General features: G+C 47.2%; 1 protein-coding gene across 3 annotated transcripts in view; it reads right to left on the bottom strand.

The window, feature by feature from the left end:
* Positions 1 to 3,301: 3,301 nt before the first annotated feature.
* TRPC5 (transient receptor potential cation channel subfamily C member 5) overlaps positions 3,302 to 23,182 on the bottom strand; it is a 95,080-nt gene continuing 75,199 nt past the window's right edge. For all 3 annotated transcript variants that reach the window (XM_068205204.1, XM_068205206.1, XM_068205205.1), the window contains exons 8-11: positions 9,593 to 9,799; positions 8,666 to 8,707; positions 6,928 to 7,017; positions 3,302 to 5,622 (exon numbers count right to left, since the gene is read on the bottom strand). In XM_068205204.1, coding sequence (XP_068061305.1) covers positions 4,888 to 5,622; positions 6,928 to 7,017; positions 8,666 to 8,707; positions 9,593 to 9,799 — 1,074 coding nt within the window. In that variant the 3' untranslated portion in view covers positions 3,302 to 4,887. The remainder of the gene's footprint in view (positions 5,623 to 6,927; positions 7,018 to 8,665; positions 8,708 to 9,592; positions 9,800 to 23,182) is intronic.

Genomic DNA, 23,182 nt, shown 5'->3' with positions numbered 1-23,182 from the left:
TGCCAGTCCCCTCTTAGAGCTCCTCTTGCTCAAACAAAGACGTTTATCTAGAGTGAACACTAAAAAAACACATTGTACAGAGAAATCTGGGTGAGGAGCCCCTCCAGGGATGCAGGGGACAGTGTCCAGCTGTCCAGGCTCCTCCAGCAGCCACAGTGCTGGCCACTCTCTGCTGCCTGGCTGGGTGTCCAGAGCTGCCATCCCCTCTCCTGGGGCAGAACAGGCAGCAGGGCCACCCTGCTCCAGTCACAGCCTCCCTCTGCCCTCCCGTGACAGCCAGGTGAGCTGTCCTTGCCAGTGTCGGGGTGAAAAGTGATTATCACAGAGGTGATGATGTGAAATTTTCCTATAGCCCTACCCTGGGTGTGCAGCAGTGCTGAGCTGCCTGTGGAGCCCCTCCGTGCTTAGAATCCTGTTGTACCAACCAATTTTAACCTCTGTCAAAGGTAAGGGTTTATATTCATACATTAATATATTTATTTAAATACTCTTAATATTTACAGTGGTTGTTTCTGCTAAAAATCATGTTACATGGGCTGTGGGGAAAGGGGTGGAACACAAATACAGGAAGGTGACATTTCGGGTGAGGCATAAATCACAAAAGCAAAGGTATCAGAATTTAGGCTTCCAGGGTATGCTGCTCCTGCTCGCTGTCTACTGCAGAAGTCCCCTAAATTCCCTTCATGGGGAAACCATGCGAGTTTCCTACATGGAAAATTATCGTAACAGACATAACAGTTAAATCCTAACCTGAATTCGTTGTAAGAAAATAAAAGTACATACTACTGCTACCAATATTAACTACGTACTGTATATAGCGCCTTTAAATTGGAAAGTGCTTATAAATAATGAACTAACCCCCCCTGCGAGGTAGGTAAGTATTATTATCCCTATTTTACAGATGGGGAAACTGAGGCATTCGAGAGGCTGAGTGACTTGCCCAAGGTCACCAGGGAGGCAGAGGCAGAGCAAGGAGTGGAGCTGAGCTCCCTCCTGGCTCTGAACCTGCCCGTGCTTCCTCTGAGGGGACACAGGTACAAACACGGGACTATTTACATATTTACCAGCAAGTGAGCCATGTACAAATGCAGTTATCCAAATAACCTGCACAGATAATTCAGTTAATTTCTTGTTTCTGAAGCAATTTAGGTAATCTCTGACCTGAGTACAAACACCTCCCAGCTCTATTAAATTCTTAACCCTGGGTGTTATTTGTTAACTTTTTAATTGGTGATGATGCCCCATCCCTGGAAGTGTCCAAGGACAGGGCTTGGAGCAACCTGGCCTCGTGGAAGGTGTCCCTGCCCATGGCAGGGGGGCTGGAACAAGAACTTTAAGGTCCCTTCCAACCCAAACCATTCCATAATTCCATGACCATTTGCAGGTGTGCTGCTTTAAAAAGCCAGGTGAAAATGACACTGTGATGGGAGGCGAGAAAAAAATGCAACTTCAAGAGCAAGAAACCTAAGAAAGGGCAAATGATTGAAAAATTTCTTATTCCTAACTCCAAACTCCTTGCATATATACAAGGGTCCTTCTTGAAGCCCACAGAACATAGGCCAGGTGTGAACCAGCTGAGCCAAGGAAAAGTTTAACTTCTCACAGGGGAAAGTCAAGTGTTCCATCAGCTCCTACCCTGGCCCTTGCAGAGACAGCACAGGGGTCATTCACTGAGTTCTCTGAAGGAAAGAAGAACTTTCACCAAAACACGCTTTCATTTTTGAGCAATTGAAAGCAGAAAAATATTGGTGCAGTCCCACATACTGTGCTGCAAGTGAATTTAGCAAAACCTGGGTTGGTTTTTTTTATCAAATGTATTTTTCGGAAGGTACTTCAATTTCACTCCCCTGAAGCTCCTGTTTTAGCATAATAATAATAATTCACCAGCTGCTCCAAAGTCTATTGCTATCAACAGGGATGCATAGATGCAATCACAGAGAATTCTGCCTTTTGGGGGGACCAATTTTGAGTTTTTCGAATTCCTGGACACGTGTATTAATCACAGCCAAATCAAACATTTGTGTTGAATTCCAGAGTCAGCTCAGACTCACTCGTAGCTGGGAGCAAGGAAGGATCTCAGCCATGAAACAAAGCCCAGGGGAGCCCCAGCATCTCCCCCTTCAGCCCAGCACTGGGGGCTTGCAGATCTCTTGTCCACTGCCATGGGGCAGCTCCCAGCCCTGCCCTTTCGGGACCAGCAGGGGAACGTGATTCACACAGTCTGCAGGGAAGGGATTTTTGCATTTTTGGGGGCAGCACTGCTGAGTTAATTCCGTCTCTTTGTACTGTTTGTGCCCGGTAATGCATTCGAGTGACACCATGTGAGCGTCACCAGCGGCAGTGTGCTTGTTCTCACTGAACACTTCAAAGCCTTTCTGCTGTCCAAGGATAGAAACCCAGTTTCTGGCCCAATTTCAAGCCCAGTTGATGTAATCTGCATAACTGTACTTGAATTGTTTTCATTCTTCCTCCTTACCCGGGAAATGCCACAAAGATTCGCTGGCCCCACGTCAAGCAGAGTTCACAGACTGCAGTGTGGGTTAGGTGAGGCATCAAAGGACTCGAATTCACCCCCCTGCAGCAGCTCCTGTTAATGTTTATCTTTGCAGAAATATGCTCAGTTTGGTTTCTTGACCTGTGGGGCTTTTATTGTGAGCCTTGCCTTGATGGGTTCTGCCTGTGGCTCTCCCCTGTCGATGGATTTGCTCCTCCAGCCAGGGGTGCCTGATTTCCTCATGGAATGATCAGCAAGCTGCTCCCCCCTTGGGTTTTGCAAGTCTCCTTGTGTACCACCAATGTCAGTTTGCTCAGCCTTCCATGAGGGAAGAGGAAATGCAGTTTTCAAAGACAACTCTAACCCTGCAATTAGTGTGAAAGCCCGAAATCTGTTGATACAAAAATGCCTTTCACTCTGCCTTAACGAACACATCCAGACGCTTAAATATTTGGGGTTTTACACTGCCTGCTGATAACAAGACTGCTGTCATTATAAGCAAGGAATACAGAAATGGTTTGGAGTCTCTGCTCCTTGCTGCTGATTCGTCTCAACACCAGGGCTGCCCTGGAGCCACAGAGGTCTGCACTGAGCACTCCCACGGGTTCAGGGTGCTGGCACCTCAGCTCTGCCCCAGGAGCAGCTGCAGCACTCCCATTTCTCTCTGTGCTCCATTTGCTGGCTGAAGCCGCACGAGTGCCCAAAGGAAAAACCCCACAGGCGAGTTTTCCCCCACAAGAAGAGGGAGCCAGGTTTAAAACTCAGGCAGAGTATCCAGCTGCAGGTGTTGCAGCATCTCCCATCCCTCTGCTGCTGACCCTCCGTGCTGCCAGCAGAGCTGCTCGTGCCCCTCGCTGCTGGAGTCTGACCCGCTCCAGTGGCAGGTGTAGATTTTCCAGCATGATGTTTCTCCAGAGGCAATTCACAACCCAGTTCCCAGGTGAGGTGACTGCTGGCAGCCACCCTGGGGAAATGTGGAGCTCCATAACCCTCCTGGGAGCAGAGCCCTGCAGGAGGGCAGGAATGAGGGCAGGAACAAAGCCATTCCCGAGCTCCTGGGCAGGACCTGCTCCCTCCAAGGAAGCAGCTGACCAAGAACAGCTCTGAGGTGGTGCTGAGTGCCAATCATCTGTGTTTCTAAACAACACTGCAGAAGAAAGTTCAAGTATCCCATTGTTAAAACAATTAAAATAAAACCCCCTAAAAATCCCCGTTAAGAATTCAACCACTTTGCCCTTGACAGGGCTTATCCCCCCTCTGATGCTCCTTGGGACAGCAGCAGTGACAGTGCTAAGCCCTGTCCAGACACTCCCACAGCTGGGCAAATAAAAGATAATAAAAGATACCACCTCCTGCCACACTCCTTTTTGTTGCACCTCAGAGAAGGACCTGCAGAGCTGTTCCACTTCTGCTGCAGCTGGGGCTGCTCTTGCTTAGGCTGCTTTTCAGACCTGCAGCTCAGGGGCCCAGGGAAGATGCCCTCCCTCGGGAGATGGATTTCCCCCTGACACCCATCAGAGAGGCAGCAAACAGTGAATGCAACACTGGAAGTAAAATTAGGAATTGCAAAATAAGGGCTGGGTTTTGGTTCAGCCTATTAGAAACTACTCTGAGGTTTGTATTTCAAGCAGCCAGGGTTGTTTTGGGTTGTTTTCTTTTCAGTTCATCTACACAGGAGTTGGAGGCAAGGCCAGGTGCTGGCTCCCACTGTCAGCGTAATTGGAAGGTCCTTCTGCTCCCCAAAAGGGAAATTAGGTAAATAAGCAAATATGTTAGCAACAAAAACATGTTCCAGGTGGATGATCAAAGGGGTCTCATATTCAGTAATAATTTACAATATTAATAGAGTGACCTGAAAAAACAAGCACAACCAAAAGAATCAGAAGTCATATTGCTTAAAGTAAACAAACAAAAAAAACGGTTATAGGTCGAACCCCTTTTAAAAAGTACTTTCAGTGTGATTCTCAGCCTCCTGCTGAACAGCTATTTGTGTTGATGAGGAACACTGAGCAGGATGCAGAGCCAATGGTGCTGGACAGCAGCACTGAAACCCAGCTGGGGTGGGATGATGATGGGAGCACTGGAGAAATCCTTTCCTCAGCCACCTGCATGCCTGAAGTCTGTGGGGTTTGGAGACTAAGACTGCCCCCAAAGGGATTCCTGTGGTTTATGGCAACCTTATAAATGGTGAAACCATTAGTTTAGTATTAGTGAGTGTAAAAAAAGTAAATTTAAAAAGGTGCAGATGGCTATAAAATAGGCTATAATATAAGTAGGTTTACACTTTTTTTTTCACCTGTGGACAGAAAGGAAACAGTGATGCTGAACCAGATGAGAGCAAACAATTACCAATACTTGGCTGAGTTTTCCAGTGAGAGTTAAGAGAGCTTTGCTCAGAGCCGAGTGGTAACATGATCCTCCTGCCCGTCTTTCCACTGGTTTATAAACAAGTCACAGGCCTCTCCCCATGAATCAAACACATCCTCTGACGAGTCTATAAGTTTGGAGTTAGAGGAACAAATACTGGAAGCACAGTGAAGGGAACTGGTACAAACCACAGGGCACTCCTTGCTCTGTCCTGTAAGTCTCGTGTTCCCACTGTAGGCCACCTCATTGAGGTTAATTTCACTTTTGGAACAATTCTCTTCTCTCTCTCTGTCCATGGGAGAATATTTAATGTCTTTCCACATGTAGTGTGGCTGAATGATCCCATCTGAAATGGTGTACATGGGTTCTGAGCTGGGCTCGGGCACGTGGCCGTTCATCTTGGAGAAGAGCAGGCCCAGCCTCTTGAAGGACTCCTTCTTGGAGCTGGAGAGTCTCTGAACTCTGTTCCCATTTCGCACGAAGGAGCGCTTGCTGATCCCGTTGCTTTTTGGCTTCTCCTCCACCATGTTGATCCCAGACATGGTTTTAATCAGAGCAGATACGTTGAAGTCCTTTTTCTTGTTGGCTACATTGAAAGACACGCTCTTGGCTCTGGGCTTTTCTCCAGCACCGTCCTCATTTGTTTCCTCCTTTTGGGACACCTCTGTGCTGCTGGTAGAGTAACTTCTCCTCTGGGGCTTCCTGTTGCCTAAGAGGTCAAGAACTTCATAGCGAAAACTCGAGATGTCCTGTTTTAATTCCTGGGGCAAGAGGAGACAGGAGTTACTCCCAGCAGCCTTATCTGACATGAAGGAATGACCACATTCCCTCGGGAGAGCTCAGTTGTGCCAGTGGCTGGTACCAAATCACACAAGAACATCACATCCACATCCAGTGTCACATAAAAATGTGTCGGTAGTGCTGTGAACTGGGGACAAGGCTTTTGTCTCCAAAGGCCGGGGACTGGTCCTGTTGATCAACCCCCTCTGCCCACCCCCTGCAAACCCCAAAAAGTCAGATAAAAGAGTTACAGAAGAGGGAAAACTGCTGAAATATGGCAGGAATCCTGTCTAGCTGATAGGCTCAACTTTACATTTGTTGGTGAGTGTTCTTAGTATCCATCAACCCTCACCCAGTTCTTTGGCTCTGTCTGCATTAAGATTGGGAATACGATGTTGACTCAAGTCACATATTTCATTCCTACTCTTTCCCAATGCTTTTGTCTGCATAGCACATTGTATATTAAAATATGGGAAGTGGTCATATAGGAAGATGTTGGGGTCATGTCGGCAAGACCCCAACAGTGTGAAAGTCCTTTTTCCCTAGCCCGGCAGCCAAAGAAAAGGTCTGGAATGCCTGAAGCTGAGTTTTCAAGGTTGTTTATTTTTTCTTATCTATAATAGTTTCTCTCTGACCTGCCAAGGTCCGGCTAGTACAGAAGCCATGGCAGTCTCTGCTGAGCTCTGGGCATCTCCCACTTTATATACTCAAAATTACGTGTACCACGTTTACAGTTCCCGTACCAATACCTAAAATCTATGTTGGACAGTGTGTCCCTATCCTAGACCAATAGAAAAGTGTCACCATCACACCGAGACATGGAGGACAAGAAGAAGGAAGAAAAGGCTAGGGCACGCCCAGATTCCTCCATCTTGTACCCCTGAATTACTTTCTAAAAAAACCCCAAAATTCTACTTTTTCACCCTATGTCAATTCCCTTATTACACTACTCGAACCCTTTTGGCTTTTAATTCCTCATATAAAGTTGGCAGCCTCTCCCATGGGCTAAAATCAAAGCCACAGGTGTTTTTGACTTGTTGCCAAGGTCACTGAGCCCCCTGCCAGGGTCTCAAGGCAGCTGGGGCAGCCAAAAGGATGCTCTGGACTCCAACAGGAAGACAGTAATAACTGACTCTGCCCACAAAACCCCACAGGCCCACCAGATATATTCCCAGCTCCAGTCACAATCCTATTTCCACACATCACAAATCAACAAGTTAGTGCAAACTCTGCAAGTGGCTGTTTGAATTAATAAAACAAATTATTATTGAGGAATAATAAATTACCTTGAAGTTTTCTTCAGTTAAACCTTCGTTGGTTTTGGAAGTTCTTATCATTGCAGCAACGTATCTTTTCACAAGATTTCTTATCACTTCCTGGAATAGGAAACAATCCAAGTGATTCAATTGCTAGCTCAGCCCAAACTCTGTTCTTGCTGTGTTTCCCTGAGTTTTTGCCAACAGCAGCTGTCCTGACTGCTGGCTAAAAACCACTCACCACTAGAAACAAAATGCTTCCTTTTAAGCAGAGAAAACCTTGGGAAGGGGTGATACAGCTTCCATCTTATGGATGCTCAGTTTTTAACTAAAGGCAAAGCACTTGTTTTGTACTGGGGTTTGTACATGTGCAAGTCACGGAGAAAAAGCAGCTCTTAGATGTGCTCTTTAATCTCAGCTGCTGAAAGGTTTTACAATTACCAATCTCCTGTGCACACACTGCGTATCGTGATGGGCTAAATTTGGCATTTGAAGGTGGTTTATCAAGTATTTGAAGCCAAGGAGGCCATGTTAGCAATAAATAATGTGAAGAACAGCCAGGACCCCATGGGTCAAGGGATATTCACCTCAAACCACATCTGCAGCTGCCTGAGCATTCCCTAAGGGCAGAAACTCCTTTAAGGACAGCTGTACCATCTGTGGGCAGTACTGGAAGGCCCAAATCACACTTTCAGTGACTTCTCCAGGGACTCTCACTCCTCTGTGTCACCTCTCTGCTACACTCCATGTTTTTGGTTGGATGAGCTCCACTTTGCTCTACTCGTGTCCCTCCCTGATAGCTTCATGGAAACAAACTGGTGCTTTGAGCTTGCACATTTATCTGTGCCAGCCAAAACACACCCAGGTTGTTTGTGCCTGTTGTGTGCAGGGAAGAGACTACTCCAAACCTGCCCTGCATCTCCCCCACGTCACAAACAAGTCTGAGCAACACCAAACTGAAGATGGTGTCTGCAGCGAGGCTTTGCTGGGAGGTTTTTAAGAGATCCCAATGTGGCAGCCGTAAGCTGTGCTGTGAAGTCAGAAAGCACCATATGGCAGCTGTCAAAGGTGACTAATTATGTTAACCACCAACTTCTGATAAAAGTGCTCTTCTGAAAGCAGGAGATGTCTTAAGTAAGACAAATTACTAATGGCTTTTGGCAGTGGAGCCTAACGTACCACCTAACATTTTGGAGAATTTTTTTCCTTCCAGCGTGCGGGCATAATACATCCCACTGAATTCAAGGGCTGAAGCCGGTGTTTTTAATGAAGTTTCATCCTTTTGTAGGTTGAGTTTAATGAGTACTTGATCAGAGGCAGGCTGAGAATAAGCAAACCAGCAAGATTCAATAAAGGAATCATTCCTCCTTCCTGAGCTGTCCCAAACAAAAGAATATCCCAACCATAGTCTGAGTTAGGGATGCTTTACAAAAAAGAGCAAGAGAGGAACAATTCAGGAGTTTAAAAATGCTGCAGAAATAGTTTTAATCAGGATGTCCTAACAGCCTGATGGCAATGGGGATGTGACCTTGACTTCAGCAACCACACTGATACCTGCAAGTTTTTCACTATTCCAGAGGGGCTGAAACACAAGGACAGATTTACTGAACCATCCACCTCCAACGAGGAAATGCTTTAATCCATGATAAGCTAAATCCTCTTAGAGGACCTACACTTATCAAAATATATTCTGGAAGCAAGCAATAATTAAGTATTGGAAAATGAGGAGGAGAAAGAAACAGCAAACTTTATGTGCCCAAAAGTTTACCTGGTAATGTTGATTCTGAATCAGGTTGTCCGCGTGACGTTCCTGGAAAGAGAAAGGCACAGGGGTGTCACCTGTCTGGTCCTGTCTTTAGAGCTTCCATGGCTCTGAGCAAGTGTCTCAGGTTTAGCTGGGTGCATATTCTATCCCCATCTGTCAGAGCTGGGGCAGTTCTCTGCTGTTCCTTAGGCAGTTTTCTTTATCTCTCCCAAAACCAATCCTCCCTCCAGGACATCTCTTCTGTAATTATCTCCTGTTCATGGCCAGTGAGTGTCCCTGCATGGCTGAGAAAATTCCATCATCCATGGGGAGATGCTCCACCCAGGGGGAGGAGCCAAGCATTCCTACCTGGATACAATCTGACCTTGGAACACCACAGCAGCCTTTGCCCACTGCATTCCCAGAGGAGCAGCTTTCTTCCCCTCTGCATTCCCAGAGGAAGCCCAGGCCCATCTCCAGCAGCCCTGGAGCTTCAGAGGAAAACTCCACCCTTGTGCAGGATCCCTGCTCCAGCAGAAGCACAGCTGGCACTGCAGGAGGGCTGAGCCACCATGGGATGGGACTGCTGCCACCACCCTGACCCACAGGCTGCCAGGGCCTGCTCTGACTCTGTCTGTGGTTTTTTTTTTTGTTTTGTTTTGTTTGTTTGTACTGTTGCATTTGTATTTTCGTTTTCCTAGTAAATAACTGTTATTCCTATTTCCATCTTTGCTTGACAAAAGATCTTTGCTTTGATCAAAATCACAATAATTTGGAGGGAGGGGCTTTACATTTTCCATCTCACAGGAGGCTCCTGCCTTCCTTAGCAGACACCTGTCTTTTCAAACCCAGACAACAAGTTATGATCCAGCAATCTTGTGCTGATCCCTCACGACCCTGAATATCCCCAACACCCTTCAGAAACCAAGCACAAACCCGTGAGCTCCTTACTGTGAATGTTTTGAGGTTTTCGTGCCTCTTCTGTTCGTTGTCAGAGTCATCTCCTGGGCACAGCTGGTTGTGGATCCACTTGCAAAGGTACCAGACCGACTTGGGACTGGGGACGATGTTAAAAGGAGGGGGCAGAGTGGCGCCTTCATCGAAGTAACTCATCCAGAGCTTTGTCCGCGCAAACTTCCACTCGATGTCCGCGTGGTCCTGTGAGAGAAGTGCAGAGACTATCAGCAGCTGCAGGCAGGTGTTCCTGGAGCCAGGCTGAGGAGGGGAGGTGTGAGGGATTTCTCCAGCTGCAGGCAGAGCAGTGTCTTTCCTTACATCTCCCTTGCTGGGGATGGGTGTAAAAAATTGGTGTGCAATGTAACTGGAGTGAAAAAATACCAACCACTGAGAAACCAGAGGAGAGCAATACCTAGCAAGGAGAATTCCATGTGCTAGAGGCCAGCTTTTCCTTAAGAGGTTGTGCTTATTAGTTCAGCAATGCAAGAAGCAAGAAAACACATTTCTTATTTTGCTCTTTGCTAGCACTTTTATTATCACAAACCACTGTTCCTCATGTCTGAATCCAATGAATTCTCATATTCTTCCCTGGGAAAAAGGTCTTCCACAGTGGTTTTTGATTTGTTTTTTATAGCCTCCATTAATTCTGCTCTTATAAGGAAATGACACATTTTATGTGTGCCGTATTTTACATCTTGCCTCTGCATTATCCTTACAGAAGCCAGGAGACATTTTACTCTGAGATTGGTGGGTTTTTTTGCATTTATATTATCACCATGATGGCTTGCTGGGCCCTAGTGTTTTTCATCCCAACAAAGTGGAGGTGGAAAGTTAACACCATCATTTTACAGCTGCACAGATAGACACAGGGTCCATACAGTCCCCAGGAGAGGAATGCTGAGTCACGGAAGAGACTGACCCTACAGACTTCAGAATACCTGAAGGGTTTGGGGAGCAAAATTTAGTCAATTTTTAATAATGGTGGAGCCAACCCAGTAACACAGTACATATTCCCTCCAACACCAGGGCAGAGGCAGCTCCCTACAGCCAGAGATGCTGCAGAGACCCAAACCAGATCTTGTGCTGCATTGTGCTAGTTTTAAAGTTGAAAAAAATGCCACTGTTTTGTACATTCTGCAGAAATTCTGGCATTAGGCAGAAAACAGGGGGGAAATAATTTGTGCTGAACACAGCTGACACCAGTAGACTGAGCTGAAATGGTGTAGCTGGGTGTTGTTACCACTGCAGAGCAGTGCTAAGCTGATGGTTGTGACATTTCAGCCGCTCGGCATTTGCGTGGACGGTGTCTGACACGAGATTAAACCAAAGCCACGGTGATTCAGGCTAAGAACAGCACAAGGTGGGAGAAAAGGACAATGCAGGACTTTAATTTTCTGAGGAGATTTTGGCGAGGCTGGAACAAGCAGCTTATTGAGCGAGGGGTGCTGGGCTGCAGCTCTGGCAGGCAGCACTGAAGTGTAGGACAGGGAGTTTAATAAAATATTGCTGAACATCATGCCCAAAAAATTACTACACTGGCTCTCTGGCCATGCTCCAGCGCACTGACACGGGTAAAATATGCTCACATTTTGACAGTGAGGTGCAGCTGAACTCCATTTTGGTAATGTATTCAAATTATGTGCAGCCCTGGATTTAGAACAACTGTCTTGGTGGCCCGGGAGCACATTAATCTCTGCAGATGGTCTGAACCAGCCCAGAACATCATTGTCCCCTGCCAGTTTACCACAGGGACTCTTTGCAAGCCATAGGGAAGCTCAGAGGTGCAGCCTGTCATGCCCTTTTTTCCTCAAGCACCATCACACCCCATCAACAGGTGAACTGCAGCATTGCTGTGAAGTATCACGAGTTGATGCTGCTGGAAGTGAACTCCTGGGTAGTAAAAAAAAAAAAAAAAGCAGTTTGAATAACTGCCACCATTAAAAAAAAAAAAAAAAGAAAAAAAGTAAAAGGAAAAATAACATCTCCTGCTCATTTTTAGTTCATTTGTCACTGCCTGCCAGCCCACAGGACAACTCCTGCATGTCACCTGCTCTCATTTCCAGGCAGAGCTGCCTCAGTCCCTTCCAGAAGCAGGGCTGGCTGCTCCCTGCCCACACCTGAAAGCTCTCTCATGCCCATCTTTCCACCTGAGCCTTTCCAGGTCTGGGCAGCTTGAGCTGCAACAAGAGGAACGACGGGCACTGCAGGCCAGGTGAGCCCAGAGGGACCAGGGACGGGGTGAGAAGGGACTGAACTGCACTTTCTGTGCTTCACTTGGATACAGGACCATTTATCATGGAAAAGCCCTCGAAGATCATCACCTCCAACCATTCCCCAAGGCTTCCACTAACCCCTGGCCCCAAGTGCCACATCCACACCCCTTTTAAATCCCTCCAGGGATGGGGACCGCACCACTGCTCTGGGCAGCCTGTGCCAGTGCTGGACAATTCTTTAGGAAAAGGAATTTTTCCTGATATCCAAGCTAAACCTCCCCTGCTCTTTACCAGGAAAAGCCCAGTGGCAGCTGCACGTTGCTGCTCTGAGCATCTACAGCATTTTGTAGGGGAAGAGCTGCAGGAGCCCAGGGTTGAATTATACAGCCCTGCTGGGGATGAGCAGGAACTACAAACCTGGCAGCACTGCCTGGGGCAGCTGGGGAGCTCCGGGCAAGGCAGGAACTGAAGGACAGTGCAAACACTTATTTTGGATAGAGACGTATCTTTTAAGTTCTCTGTCAACACAGGAGTAGGTGTGAATGTGCTGCCTTCCACCCCGGCACATTCTGTGATACTCTGTGATAAATCCACCCCTCCCCTCTACAAAAGCCCCTCAAAAGCCCAGTGTCAGTGTGGGATCAGGAGTGGGGACCTGGCAGCAGTTTCCTACAGCACATCATGAAAGAGCCCGTCCTGGGCAGATGCAGTTTGGCAGTGGATGTTGGATGCTCTTTGAAGAGGAAGGTAAGGCAAATCTCTGCCTTGGGGATTGCAAATTTGTTTCTGGGAAAGGAGGGAAAAGCCTTAAAAAGCTTTTCTGCACAAAGCTGAGGGTTTTTTTTACTTTTTGCTCTTTCATTTTTAAAATAGCTGGATGGGACACTTCATCCCTGGAAGTGTCCCAGGCCAGCCTGGGCAGGGGTTGGAGCAGCCTGGCCTCATGGAAGGTGACCCTGTCCATGGCAGAGGGTTGGAAAAGGTGATCTCAACCCAAACCATTCTGGATTCTGTGACTACATGGGCCTTCCTAGGGCTGAGAGCCGTGAAGCTCAGCAAGGCTTTTCCCTTAGGAAGTTTTGAGGCTGGTCTGAACAAATCCCTGCTGGTCTGAGTGTGTCTGTGGGTGAGGCTGGGGGATGCTGGCTTCACCCCACCTGTATTTCTTCTTGTGCTGTCTCAGTCAACAAGTGCACTATAACCTCTCTGAAAAGACAGACCAGACCCTCTGTGCAAAGCTCAAAGTGTCTTTTCTCCCCTTCTCTGTTCTGCTGCTGCAAATTCCCCAGAGTTTGCAAACGCAGCCTGTCTCAATTATTCACCTTGATGTTTTGTGAACCTGAGCAAATCAGATGAGAGCTCCTGGCAGCAGTTTTGTGTTGGAAACACACTGCAAAGAGACACTTCAATTTTACTGACAATGTCTTTGTGTGCCAGGAAAACCACCATTTTCTTGGTTAGAGCTCTCCTTAGTGCTGTAAGCAATAAAATCCTCACACAAAGCTACAGCTCCCCACACTCTCCTCCCTGTGCTGAGCACCAAAAAGCCACTTCAGTATCTGTTCTGTACCCAGTTCAAAGCTAGAACACCTGGGACTTACAGCCAGGACCTCAGTCCTTGCACTGGCTGGGAATGTGACCCTGCCAGGTGTGCTCCAGGTTTGGGGTGTTTCCCCAGTGTCTGCTGGCCCCTGGGCAAGAGACACATTTCTGGGAGCTGTCTGAGTCTGAGCAGTGAGTACAGGATCCTCCCAGACCTGTGCTGTCTCATGCAGTGTTCTTAGATGACAACTCTTTGGTAACATTTATAATAAGCTAAAACCCCACATTCACTAGCTTTGCCAGCGTGACCTTGTTGCTTTAGGAATTTTAATCTAAGTTGGGATTTCACTGTCCTCTCTTTGAGAGCTTCTGTCTCTCTCGCCCTTGTTCTTGTCACCATTTTCTTTCAAGCACTGCTCAGCGTTTCAGCTATCAAACACTCTACACTTAAGAGGGCCGAGCCCTCAAGCTCAAAGAATACATGAACTCAAAGAAACCAGCACTGGCTCTGCTGTGAGGAAAAAAAGCCTGTCTCACTTCCTATCACAATGTGAATGTGTCATCCTGGCCACATAATCCTCTTGCAAATCTCTGCCATTTGAAGTGAGAATTAATCTCCCACAAAGATTTCCCTGTGGGATGGCTGAAGCCATTTCACTGTAGCAGTTGCAAATATTTTCTAATTCAGTCAAAGAGATGTATTCACAGATGTGCCAGATTTTAAATGATTACCTGCTACACTAATTATCCAGGCTAATTCAGACATTAATCTCCGTCCTTATCTCTGTGTAGAAAATGTGTTGTTTACAGATTCTGAGATGTCTTCTATAAAGATTTCCATCACCTCTCCTGGTTGGGCCATACAGGTTGGATCATACTTTGCCAATGACAGCAGTGAGTCCTGACCCAGGCAGCTCAGACCCAGCTGTCCGGGAAGATGCTGTCAGCTTTCTGCACGAGGTGGATACCTCTGCCACAGGCTCCAGGTTCCTTAACCTCTCCATGAGTTATTCCAGCTCCCTCGTGCCTGGGAAGCTGCTGCAGGGAACCACTGTGAATTTCTCTTAGCGCACAGGAGCTGAAGCACATCCCATGGAAAGCCTGTGGCAAATCAAGGCACAGGAGTCCCACCTTCTGGCTCTTAAGTTCTTAACACCCCTGGAAGCCCTGGGATAGCCCTGAGTTTTGGTTGGCTCAGGGCTGAGATGGATTCTGGCCATCCTGTGGATTTTGCAGGATGATTTGCTCTGGATCAGGCTGGTGCAGAGCTGTGGTTCCAACCCTCAGCTCCCAGGGGCAGGGTTAGATATTAGGATAAATTCCTTTATGGTAAGGGTGGGCAGGCCCTGGCACAGGGTGCGCAGGGAGGCTGTGGCTGCCCCTGGATCCCTGGAAGCGCCCAAGACCAGGCTGGACAGGGCTTGGAGCAGCCTGGCACAGTGGGAGGTGTCATTGCCCATGGCAGGGGGTAGAATAAGATGGTCTTGAAGGTCCCTTCCAACACAGATCATTCCATGATTCTATGAAATCTAAGGCTAGGGGGATGGTGATGCTCAGCTACCAGACATGCTGAGATCCTCAAACCTTTCCACTGTCAAACAGTCCCAGGATGATGAGTTGCTCCAGCTCCTCTGTGCCACGCAGAGGTGCCCAAGGGCTCCTGCTCCTTCCTCTGGGAGTTCCTGGGATGCAAATCCTCCCCACACCCACCTGGAAGGAACAACCTATAGAGATCTCCAGCATCACTCTGGCTGGCACGAAAAGGGCTGCGTGCGCCTTTCTTGTGTTTTATTACACAACAGGCAGGGGGCTAAGCTGGAAATCAGGCTGCTGCCTGTCAGATGGCTCTGACAATGCCCTGGGGACCAGGCTGCCTGGCTGGGGCTGAGTGCCTCTGAAGGAGGGATGGGAAGCTTTCTAGTTGTGCCAGGAGTGCTGGCAGGAGCTGGAGTGATTTCTGCAGCAGGAGCAGCCCTCTGCTGCTGTCCCACCCCAGGAAGAGCCACCAGCAGCCCCACAGGATTAGGATGTGCCCAAGCTGTACTTTCCTCTAGGAAGGAAGGAGATGTAACATTTACCTTGCAGGCTACTGAGCAAGGGAGGCTGGTTGCCCGAGAGGCACAGGCACTTCAAAGGTGCCTTTTTTGCTGTGTAATTAGCAGTGCTGCAAAGCCTAAGAGAAGTCATTAGACTCTATTCAATATATTTCTCTCTCCACGTGCCTCTTTATTGCTCTGTGCTAAACCCAGAGCAGGAAACTGCACAGAAAATATATCAGGGCTGGCTTTCAAGCAGGCTAGCACAAGAAAGATGCCCTTGTGTGTCCTGAACAGAAAGCACTGCAGAAAGAGGGTCAGGAGAAATTTAATCTTTACAGATCTCCACAGAGGCAATTCTTGTGCTGTTTCAAAATTGTTAATTTTGTAATATGTGTCAGGCAAACTGGAAATAACATCAGCAGAGCTCGGGGGTTCGGTGACAAGCTCAGAGAAGCAAGCAGCAAAATTCCAAGCAGGCTATTTGACGTAAATGGTGCTTAACATTTTTCAAAAGAAAGGATGTCACAGAAAGAAAAAGTCTGTGAGAAAATCAGGAAGCTACAAAGTCAATTAATGCATAGGTAATTCAGCTGCAGCTGGCAACAAATGACTTTGCTTTCAAAGCTGGGGATGACATACTGAGGGGTAAGAACTTAATAGGATCAATCTCAAAAATAATACAAAAAGAATTACTGAAGGAGGACAATCTAGCATTAGGAAAAGCAATTAGAGCAGTTAGGGGATGAGACAGCCAGAGAAGAGATGAAAGTACTGAGGAGCACAAGGCAAGCACTGGGCAGCAGCTGCAGGGCAGGAGCTGTGGCAGTGCCCTGGGACAGCCAGCCCTTGGCAGAGGAAAATCAGGGAAAACACACCTGGAGCACCCCCTGCAGCAGCAGGCAGGGCAGGTGGGTGCAAAGGGAGAGCAGCTCCCCAGGATGCAGCTCCAAGGGGGACACAGGGGGATTTTGGCTCCAGCACAGAAAAGGAGCATAGGCAGGTCGTGAGGAAATATAAATAAATAAACACTAGCACTGGGAAACAAGGAAAGTGAATTCTTGGACCAGGATGCAGGTAACTTGACTTCAGGCAAGAGCTAGCCTTGTCTGGCAAAAGGCAGCAAGGCTCTTAGGTGAGGAAAGCAAACAGAGCACAAGGGAGAAAAAACCTCAAATCCAAAGTTTTATATAGCAGATAAGCCATCACTGGGACTGTGAGCCTTACGAACCCGCAAGCTGGGAAAGATCCCACATGGCAGAGCCCATGAAAGAACACACTGTAATGGAGGAAGTTAGGAAAAATTTCCTTCATTTTGCAGTGTCCAAGGCCCCCCACTTGGGAATGGCCAGTGCAATGTCAACAAGACACAGCACAGGACCTGCATTTTGTTAGAAGTTGGATAAAGGACTCCATCTTTGCAGCACAGCCAAAGAGGCTCAGGAATTATGGAAATTGGGTTGGTTGCAATGGAAAAGAAAACCACAAGTGGCTTCTGAACACGCCAGGTTGGGCAGAGAGGGACATTCCCTCCTGGGTGACAGCCCAGCAGACCTGTCACAGGAGCTGTGGCACTGGCCATCCCTGCCCAGAACCTTGGCTGCTTCCCCCAGCCCCAGGGAATCAGTTTGTTTGTACTTGCAAAATGCATGCTTTAGCATCTCTGCTATTTCTAACTTCCATGTGCAGAAGATATTCATAATTAAAATTTTTATTATGGCTTGCAATGCGCTGCATTCCACAATGTATTTAGGTTATATATACATATATAGATATATATCAAATACTTTTCATCTCCCAGCAGCATCTTGGATGGAAGCAACGATAGCTAATGAGAAGGCCAGGGAATATTATATTGGAGAAAACACAGAGAACTGGGGATTGTGCTGGTTTTATTGCAGTTAAATTATGGGAACTGACACCTTTTTGTTTCTGCAGTCATATTCCAGTTAAGTTCAGTTTTTATTTTAATAATCAAATAAATTGGAGCAGTGGGAAGGTCATGCAGAGAAACAGCTCTCTGAAAGCCTCAGCAGGAAGATATCACCAAGGCTTTGTTCTTCCTTCTATCCATTCTCTCTCCTCCATCACTGCCTGATAAGAGCCTCTTTTCATGCTGAAGGTCAGAGAGATAAGGGGCATCTGTGCTGGTAATGTTTACCTGCAGCCAGGTCAAAACCAAGAAACTCTCACATGTCCTGGAGAACTGGAGGGCTAAGCAGGTATGGATAACCCAAAGTGTTTGAGTGCTGATGACTCTGTTAGTGCTAAGGCAAAAAATAAACAAACTTAGCCTCATTTCTACTTGCCCTATTTCCAGAATATTGTCTTTGATTTTTTTTCTGCACAGCCAGTCAGGCGGGATTTGATCTTCAAAGGTCCCTTCCAATCCAAGCCATTCTAAGAGTCCAAAAAGTCCTCATTGCTAAAGGTATCACACCTGCATTACACTTGGAGATACTGCTGGGCTCAAGAAAGTGCCTGGTCCTCTCTGAGCAACCACTCCTAAAGCTTAAGAATCAAACTCAGTTCTCTCTTCTGGCTTTAGGGTGCTCAATCTGTCAGTCCAGGCCACCTACGGCAGGTGGGTGGGACCCTTGGATTCTCTGCTGGACACAGCCAGGATGATTCTCTGCCACAAACTTGCCCTGGAAGGAAGGAGCACTGCAGAATTCACCACTTTGCACTCCATGTGCAAAGCACTTGGTCTGACCTTGCCTTCTCCAGCTGGGTTGCTGCAGGTGTACTTCAAAGGAGAAGGACAAAGCACGGGCAGAGCCCAAAAACCAGCCTGTGAGTCACGGTGTCCTGCTGAGGACTGGAGCAGAACACCCTGAAACTGGGCAGGAGCAGCCTGTGGGGCTTGCAGGGGGTTCTGGAGGTGCCAGGCTTCACCGCCCCAAATCTCCTCAGAATTCCCCTGTCTCCTCAGCACCAAAGGCAAGGCTGCTGCTCCTCGTGTCCCACTCCCTGCTCCTCGCAGGAACACGACTCTGTGCAAGTATTCAGGCACCAAATGCTTCAGTGTTCTGCTCTTTTATGACTGCCCATAAACTGCCTTTCCTCAGCAGAGGAGTGGGGCTGGATTATGTGTTTTACTGAGCCTGTAAAGGTCACAGCACCAGAGGGAGCAGCAGGTGCCCAACACCTCTGGAAGGCAGCCTGCTTGCACAGCCACTTAAATGCAGTGCCTGAGCTTAGCTGCCAAAAATTGAGTAATTGCTCAAAAATTAAAAAATCCCATGTCCTCACCATTTAAATATATCCTTGAGCCGAAGGGAAGGGACAGATTATAAATGTATGAGATTGCTCAAGTCTGTAAGTGAACCTTGAGCTGTGCAGATAGCACTGACTCAGGAGAGAAGGCTCTGTTTTCTCCCCCAAAAAGCAGGGGTTGTAGCTGAGTGGCTACAGGGAACAGGACCAGCAAACAGAAACAGGTTATTAATCATATCCCCACTTAATCAGGAGTGGTTGTGTGTATCCTCTTCCATCTATATGATCAGCATCAATTTATTTGCAAGATTGCAGCGTGTTGCAAAAGGAAATCTGTGAAGCACTGGCATCTAAAACGTCTTATTTCAGGGAATTCTTAGCAATATAGCTGTTTCCATTGTTCAGTACCAGGGGAAAGCTCTTCCCAGATAAATCCCTTTTAGTATTTCACTGCTTTTTCCTCAGTAATATTCTTCCTTTATCTTTCACTTTTCCTCTTTTCTCCTGCCTTTCTAACAAGAGTCCCCTCGATGCAGAAGCACAAGATAATGCTAATTGAGCTTGTCAGGCCTAAATAAAAGATGGGATAATGCAGGGGCTGCAACCTATGTGGTTCCATCTGGATACTTCAACTTCTATCATGTAGCAAGAGCAAACTTGCTGTGCTGCTCACACGTGATGGGCAGAGAGTTATTGACCTGTCAGGCAGGGCACTGGGGTGTTAACCACACCAAAAAACCCCACAGCCTAGCCCTGAAAATTCCAAAAATAAATGCCAGCAAACTCTCTGGAATATTTTAAATCAGCCAGGGCTCATCTACAGATTACAAGCTCTTCTCTTTTTTTTACTTAAGTGTAACTTTTCTGCCCTGAATAAGCCCCAAAATGGTTTGGCCATGGTGGTTTCCCAGGGACACACAAACTCCTGTGGTTTCAAAGATCAAAAGCAACAGAAAGGCTGAACGTCCTGATTCTGCTGACAGTAGTCACAGGAGAGGCAGGGTTGGATCCTGGGATGGAGAATGAGCTTTGTCTGGTCAAAGAACAGAAGATGCAGCATGTGAAGCTGGAGCACATCGAGTGCCTCTATTCAGAGGCTCTGCTAACACCAGATGAATATTAACAATGTGATTCAAGTCCATGGGTTACGTGTAATTAGGCCAAAGCCAGCAAAAAGACAAACAGTTCTACGCCTTCAAATGAATCCTTTAGCTTGATAACAAAAGGCAATTAAGCTGCCTGCCAGTCTGGAGCGAGACTCCAGGGCTAATTTCACACACAGGCTGTATGGGAGCATCCCAACACACCACTGCTGCAGACTTCACTTTCCAATAAAAATCTGCTGGGAGTCCCCCCACATCCAGTCCCAAGGTCCAGGGAGAGCACTCAGCCTTGGGAATCAATCCCACCACTCTAGAGGTGGGCTACAGCTCCTCAGGAGGGAACAGGGAATGGGGGTCCAGCATCTCTTCACATGGATTGCACTCCATGGGAAATGGAAGAGAAACCATGGAATCATGGAATGGTTTGGGTTGGGAGGGACCTTAAAGCTCACTCTATTCCAACCCTCTGCCATAGGGACACCTTCCACTGTCCCAGGCTGCTCCTAGCCCCATCCAGCCTGGCCTTGGGCACTTCCAGGGATCCAGGGGCAGCCAGAGCTGCTCTGGGCACCCTGTGCCAGGGCCTGCCCACCCTCACAGGGAAGGATTCCTTCCTTATGTCTGATCTAAATCCATCCTCCTTTAGCTCAAGGCCATTCCCCCTTGCCCTGTCTGCCTGTCCAAGTGTCACTGAAGGCACTAAGTGCAGGAGAATTTCCCATTTCAATTAATTATCACTGATCCACAGATGAGTTTGAGGAGTGCAGTAATTGAGATCTGGGTAATTACAGTTGTGCTGTAGAATAAAGCAAAGGTGTGAGCGTGTCACCTGAACCTCAAACAGCTTCTGCATGTGGGCAGTGACCAGCAGATGTGTGTGCTGGTCAGCAGGAGACTCTGAGGGCCACAAAACTGAGGGACAAAGAGGGGTGTTTCACTCAGCTGGCAAACCAAGGAAGAGCCATTTCATCCTCTTTCCAGAACCTCCTTGTTTCTCTGCACCATAAAAAGCTTCAAGAAATATTGATCCCAGCTTGTACTGGCAACACAACAAGAGCGTAATTTCATTTCCTGCTGTATTACAGAGTTTAAAACCGACTGCTTAATTTCTAAGAAATTCAAATTAATGGTACTGAAATGGGCCTGGTGAGATGAACATTTCCTGATGCTTTAAAGGAGTCCAGATTTAGGAGCCAGCCTTACCTCTACAGGGGAACACCCACCACCCCAACATCTGCCAAATGCAGGGAGTGGGCAGCTGTTGTATTTCAAACTAACTTTATTGATTCATAAAATTCCTCCTTAGCAAAACCACCAGGTAATAACTGTGCAGGTCATCGAGCAGAGGAACATTTTCTGACAGTGCTAAGGGTCACAAATCACAGTGGGGAAGAAAATTTCTGCTGGTGTTGTGAATTAAACTGGGTAGCAATTACTGCCACGGTGCTGAGGGAGTTCAGCTGGTGCAGAAAAGTGGAGGAATCCGTGTGCTTTGCAGATAAGGAAAGTTTGAAACTGCCACCTGGGGGAAATCCAGAGTTATCTTGTAAACAATGTTATAGGGGGCCAAAAAATCTTTATGTTTCTCTGTGCCTTAATTTTTAAGCTCTCTAGCCTCCAAAAACTGAGAATATTCCATATCTAATATCCCTATATTTATAGTCAAAGTTTTATTTATATTTTAGCTGCACATGCCATTTCTGTTTAGTGTACAGCTTTTGCTTTGCAAAATATTTCTTTTCTCCATTCTTGTCCTTAACTACTCATGTTAATACTCTCCATTTGATTTCATCATCTAACACTGCACCCTGAGGTTGGTGCTCAGTGCCCTGATTCCTGCAACCCAAACACGGGCAGCTAAGTTCCACTACACTACTCTGAGAGACACACTTAAAACTATTTTTTTTTAAAGACTGCAGCCTTTTGCAGGAACAGCTGTCTGAGATGAGCTAGCTCGAAATAACAGGCTTACCAACCACCAGGAGGATACAAAATACAATATCCAGAACAATTTTGTAACTTTTACACTCGCTGCTGAAGTCATTACTCCAACATCACACATGGACCCTGCATTACACACCCCAGGCTGCAACACCTTCACACATGGGAGTCAGAGGGAATGTTTCTCAGGCTCACTTTGGTGTAAGTAATCCCCGAGGTATTAAGCATCTTTGTACTTTTTTCCTAGAACATCTGAAAGCTGTGAGGGCTCCCATCTCTCTTTAATGTGCCGGTGGGTGCGGAGCTGTTGTGCACCATTTATCACCCTAACTCACCTGCAGCTCTGCCCACCAGCTCACAGCCCGTGGTTTCCATCCTGCACAGCCCCTGGTTGCTGCTCTTCCACTGATATTGCTCCTGCTGCTGCAGAGTCAGAACTCTTGGTGCAGTTCCAGTGACTAATCCTTGCCTGATTCCCCAGAATATCCAGGGTGTGGCCACAAGGAACAGGCTTTCAGAAAATACACATTATTTCTCTGCAACCTGTACCTGCACCCGAGGGCACCCCCAGGGCCAAAATGCACCTGCACCCTCAGGAACACCAACTATCCCACTTATTTTGAAAAAATTAGCATCTGGCAGGAGGATTGTATGACTTGATGAGAAACAGCCCATCACACAGTGTCCTCATCACCCACTCAGTTACTTTCTGCCACTTAAAAATGATGCAGCCACCTGGCTACTCTCACATCATTCCCTTGTCCTTCCCCTTGTGATTGTGACAAATTCCTCTTCCCATCCCCTGATGGTATTTCTGTCACGTCTGGAAGGTATTGAGGGAGCTGGCAATGCATAACATGCCATTGCATCCTGTGCTGCTTGTATAAAACATTCTGATCTTCCCATATTGAAACAGCACGGAAGGTATGGAAATTTGGGGGATTGCATTTGGATTTTGTTTGCTTTCTTGGTGAAAGATGGTGTCTGCCACAGCCAAACTATGGTTTGGCAAAGGAGAAAAATGGGCTGTCTGAAAGTAATCGATATTGAAACTGCTTCAGGGCACTCCTGGAAGTGTGTATTTATTGAAGTCTGAAACAGCTGAGGAAAAAAACAACAAAATCATGGCACAAAAGTTCTTCCTTCTCTGAGTCAAGAACCACTTGAAGCGGAGGTTTTACTCTTTGCTTGCCTTGCTCTGCCTTCCACAGACACTGGTGCTTTCATGCTGTGTGCCTGCAGTGCCTAATTCAGCACCAAGCCCTAATCCCCAGACTGGGGGGACAAAATGAAGAGCCAAGGAGGAGCAGCCCAGATTCTCCTTTCTCAGACCTCACAGCAGAAACTCACGTGTGAGTATAGGAGAAAAGCTGACCTGTAGAATAACTGCTACAAATGCATTAAGTGTATTTGTCCCAGCAGGAGAGGAGGGGAGAAAGCCTGTTTGCATTGCAGCAGTGCCTGGGGCTCATTAACAAACGGGATTAATGAAGATGTCCTCAGCGCTCCACTGCAGGGGAGTCAGCAGGCAGA

The sequence above is a fragment of the Anomalospiza imberbis genome, chromosome 14, assembly GCF_031753505.1.
Source record: "Anomalospiza imberbis isolate Cuckoo-Finch-1a 21T00152 chromosome 14, ASM3175350v1, whole genome shotgun sequence".
Classification (NCBI taxonomy): domain Eukaryota; kingdom Metazoa; phylum Chordata; class Aves; order Passeriformes; family Viduidae; genus Anomalospiza; species Anomalospiza imberbis.
This window is presented reverse-complemented; position numbering and strand designations above follow the sequence as displayed.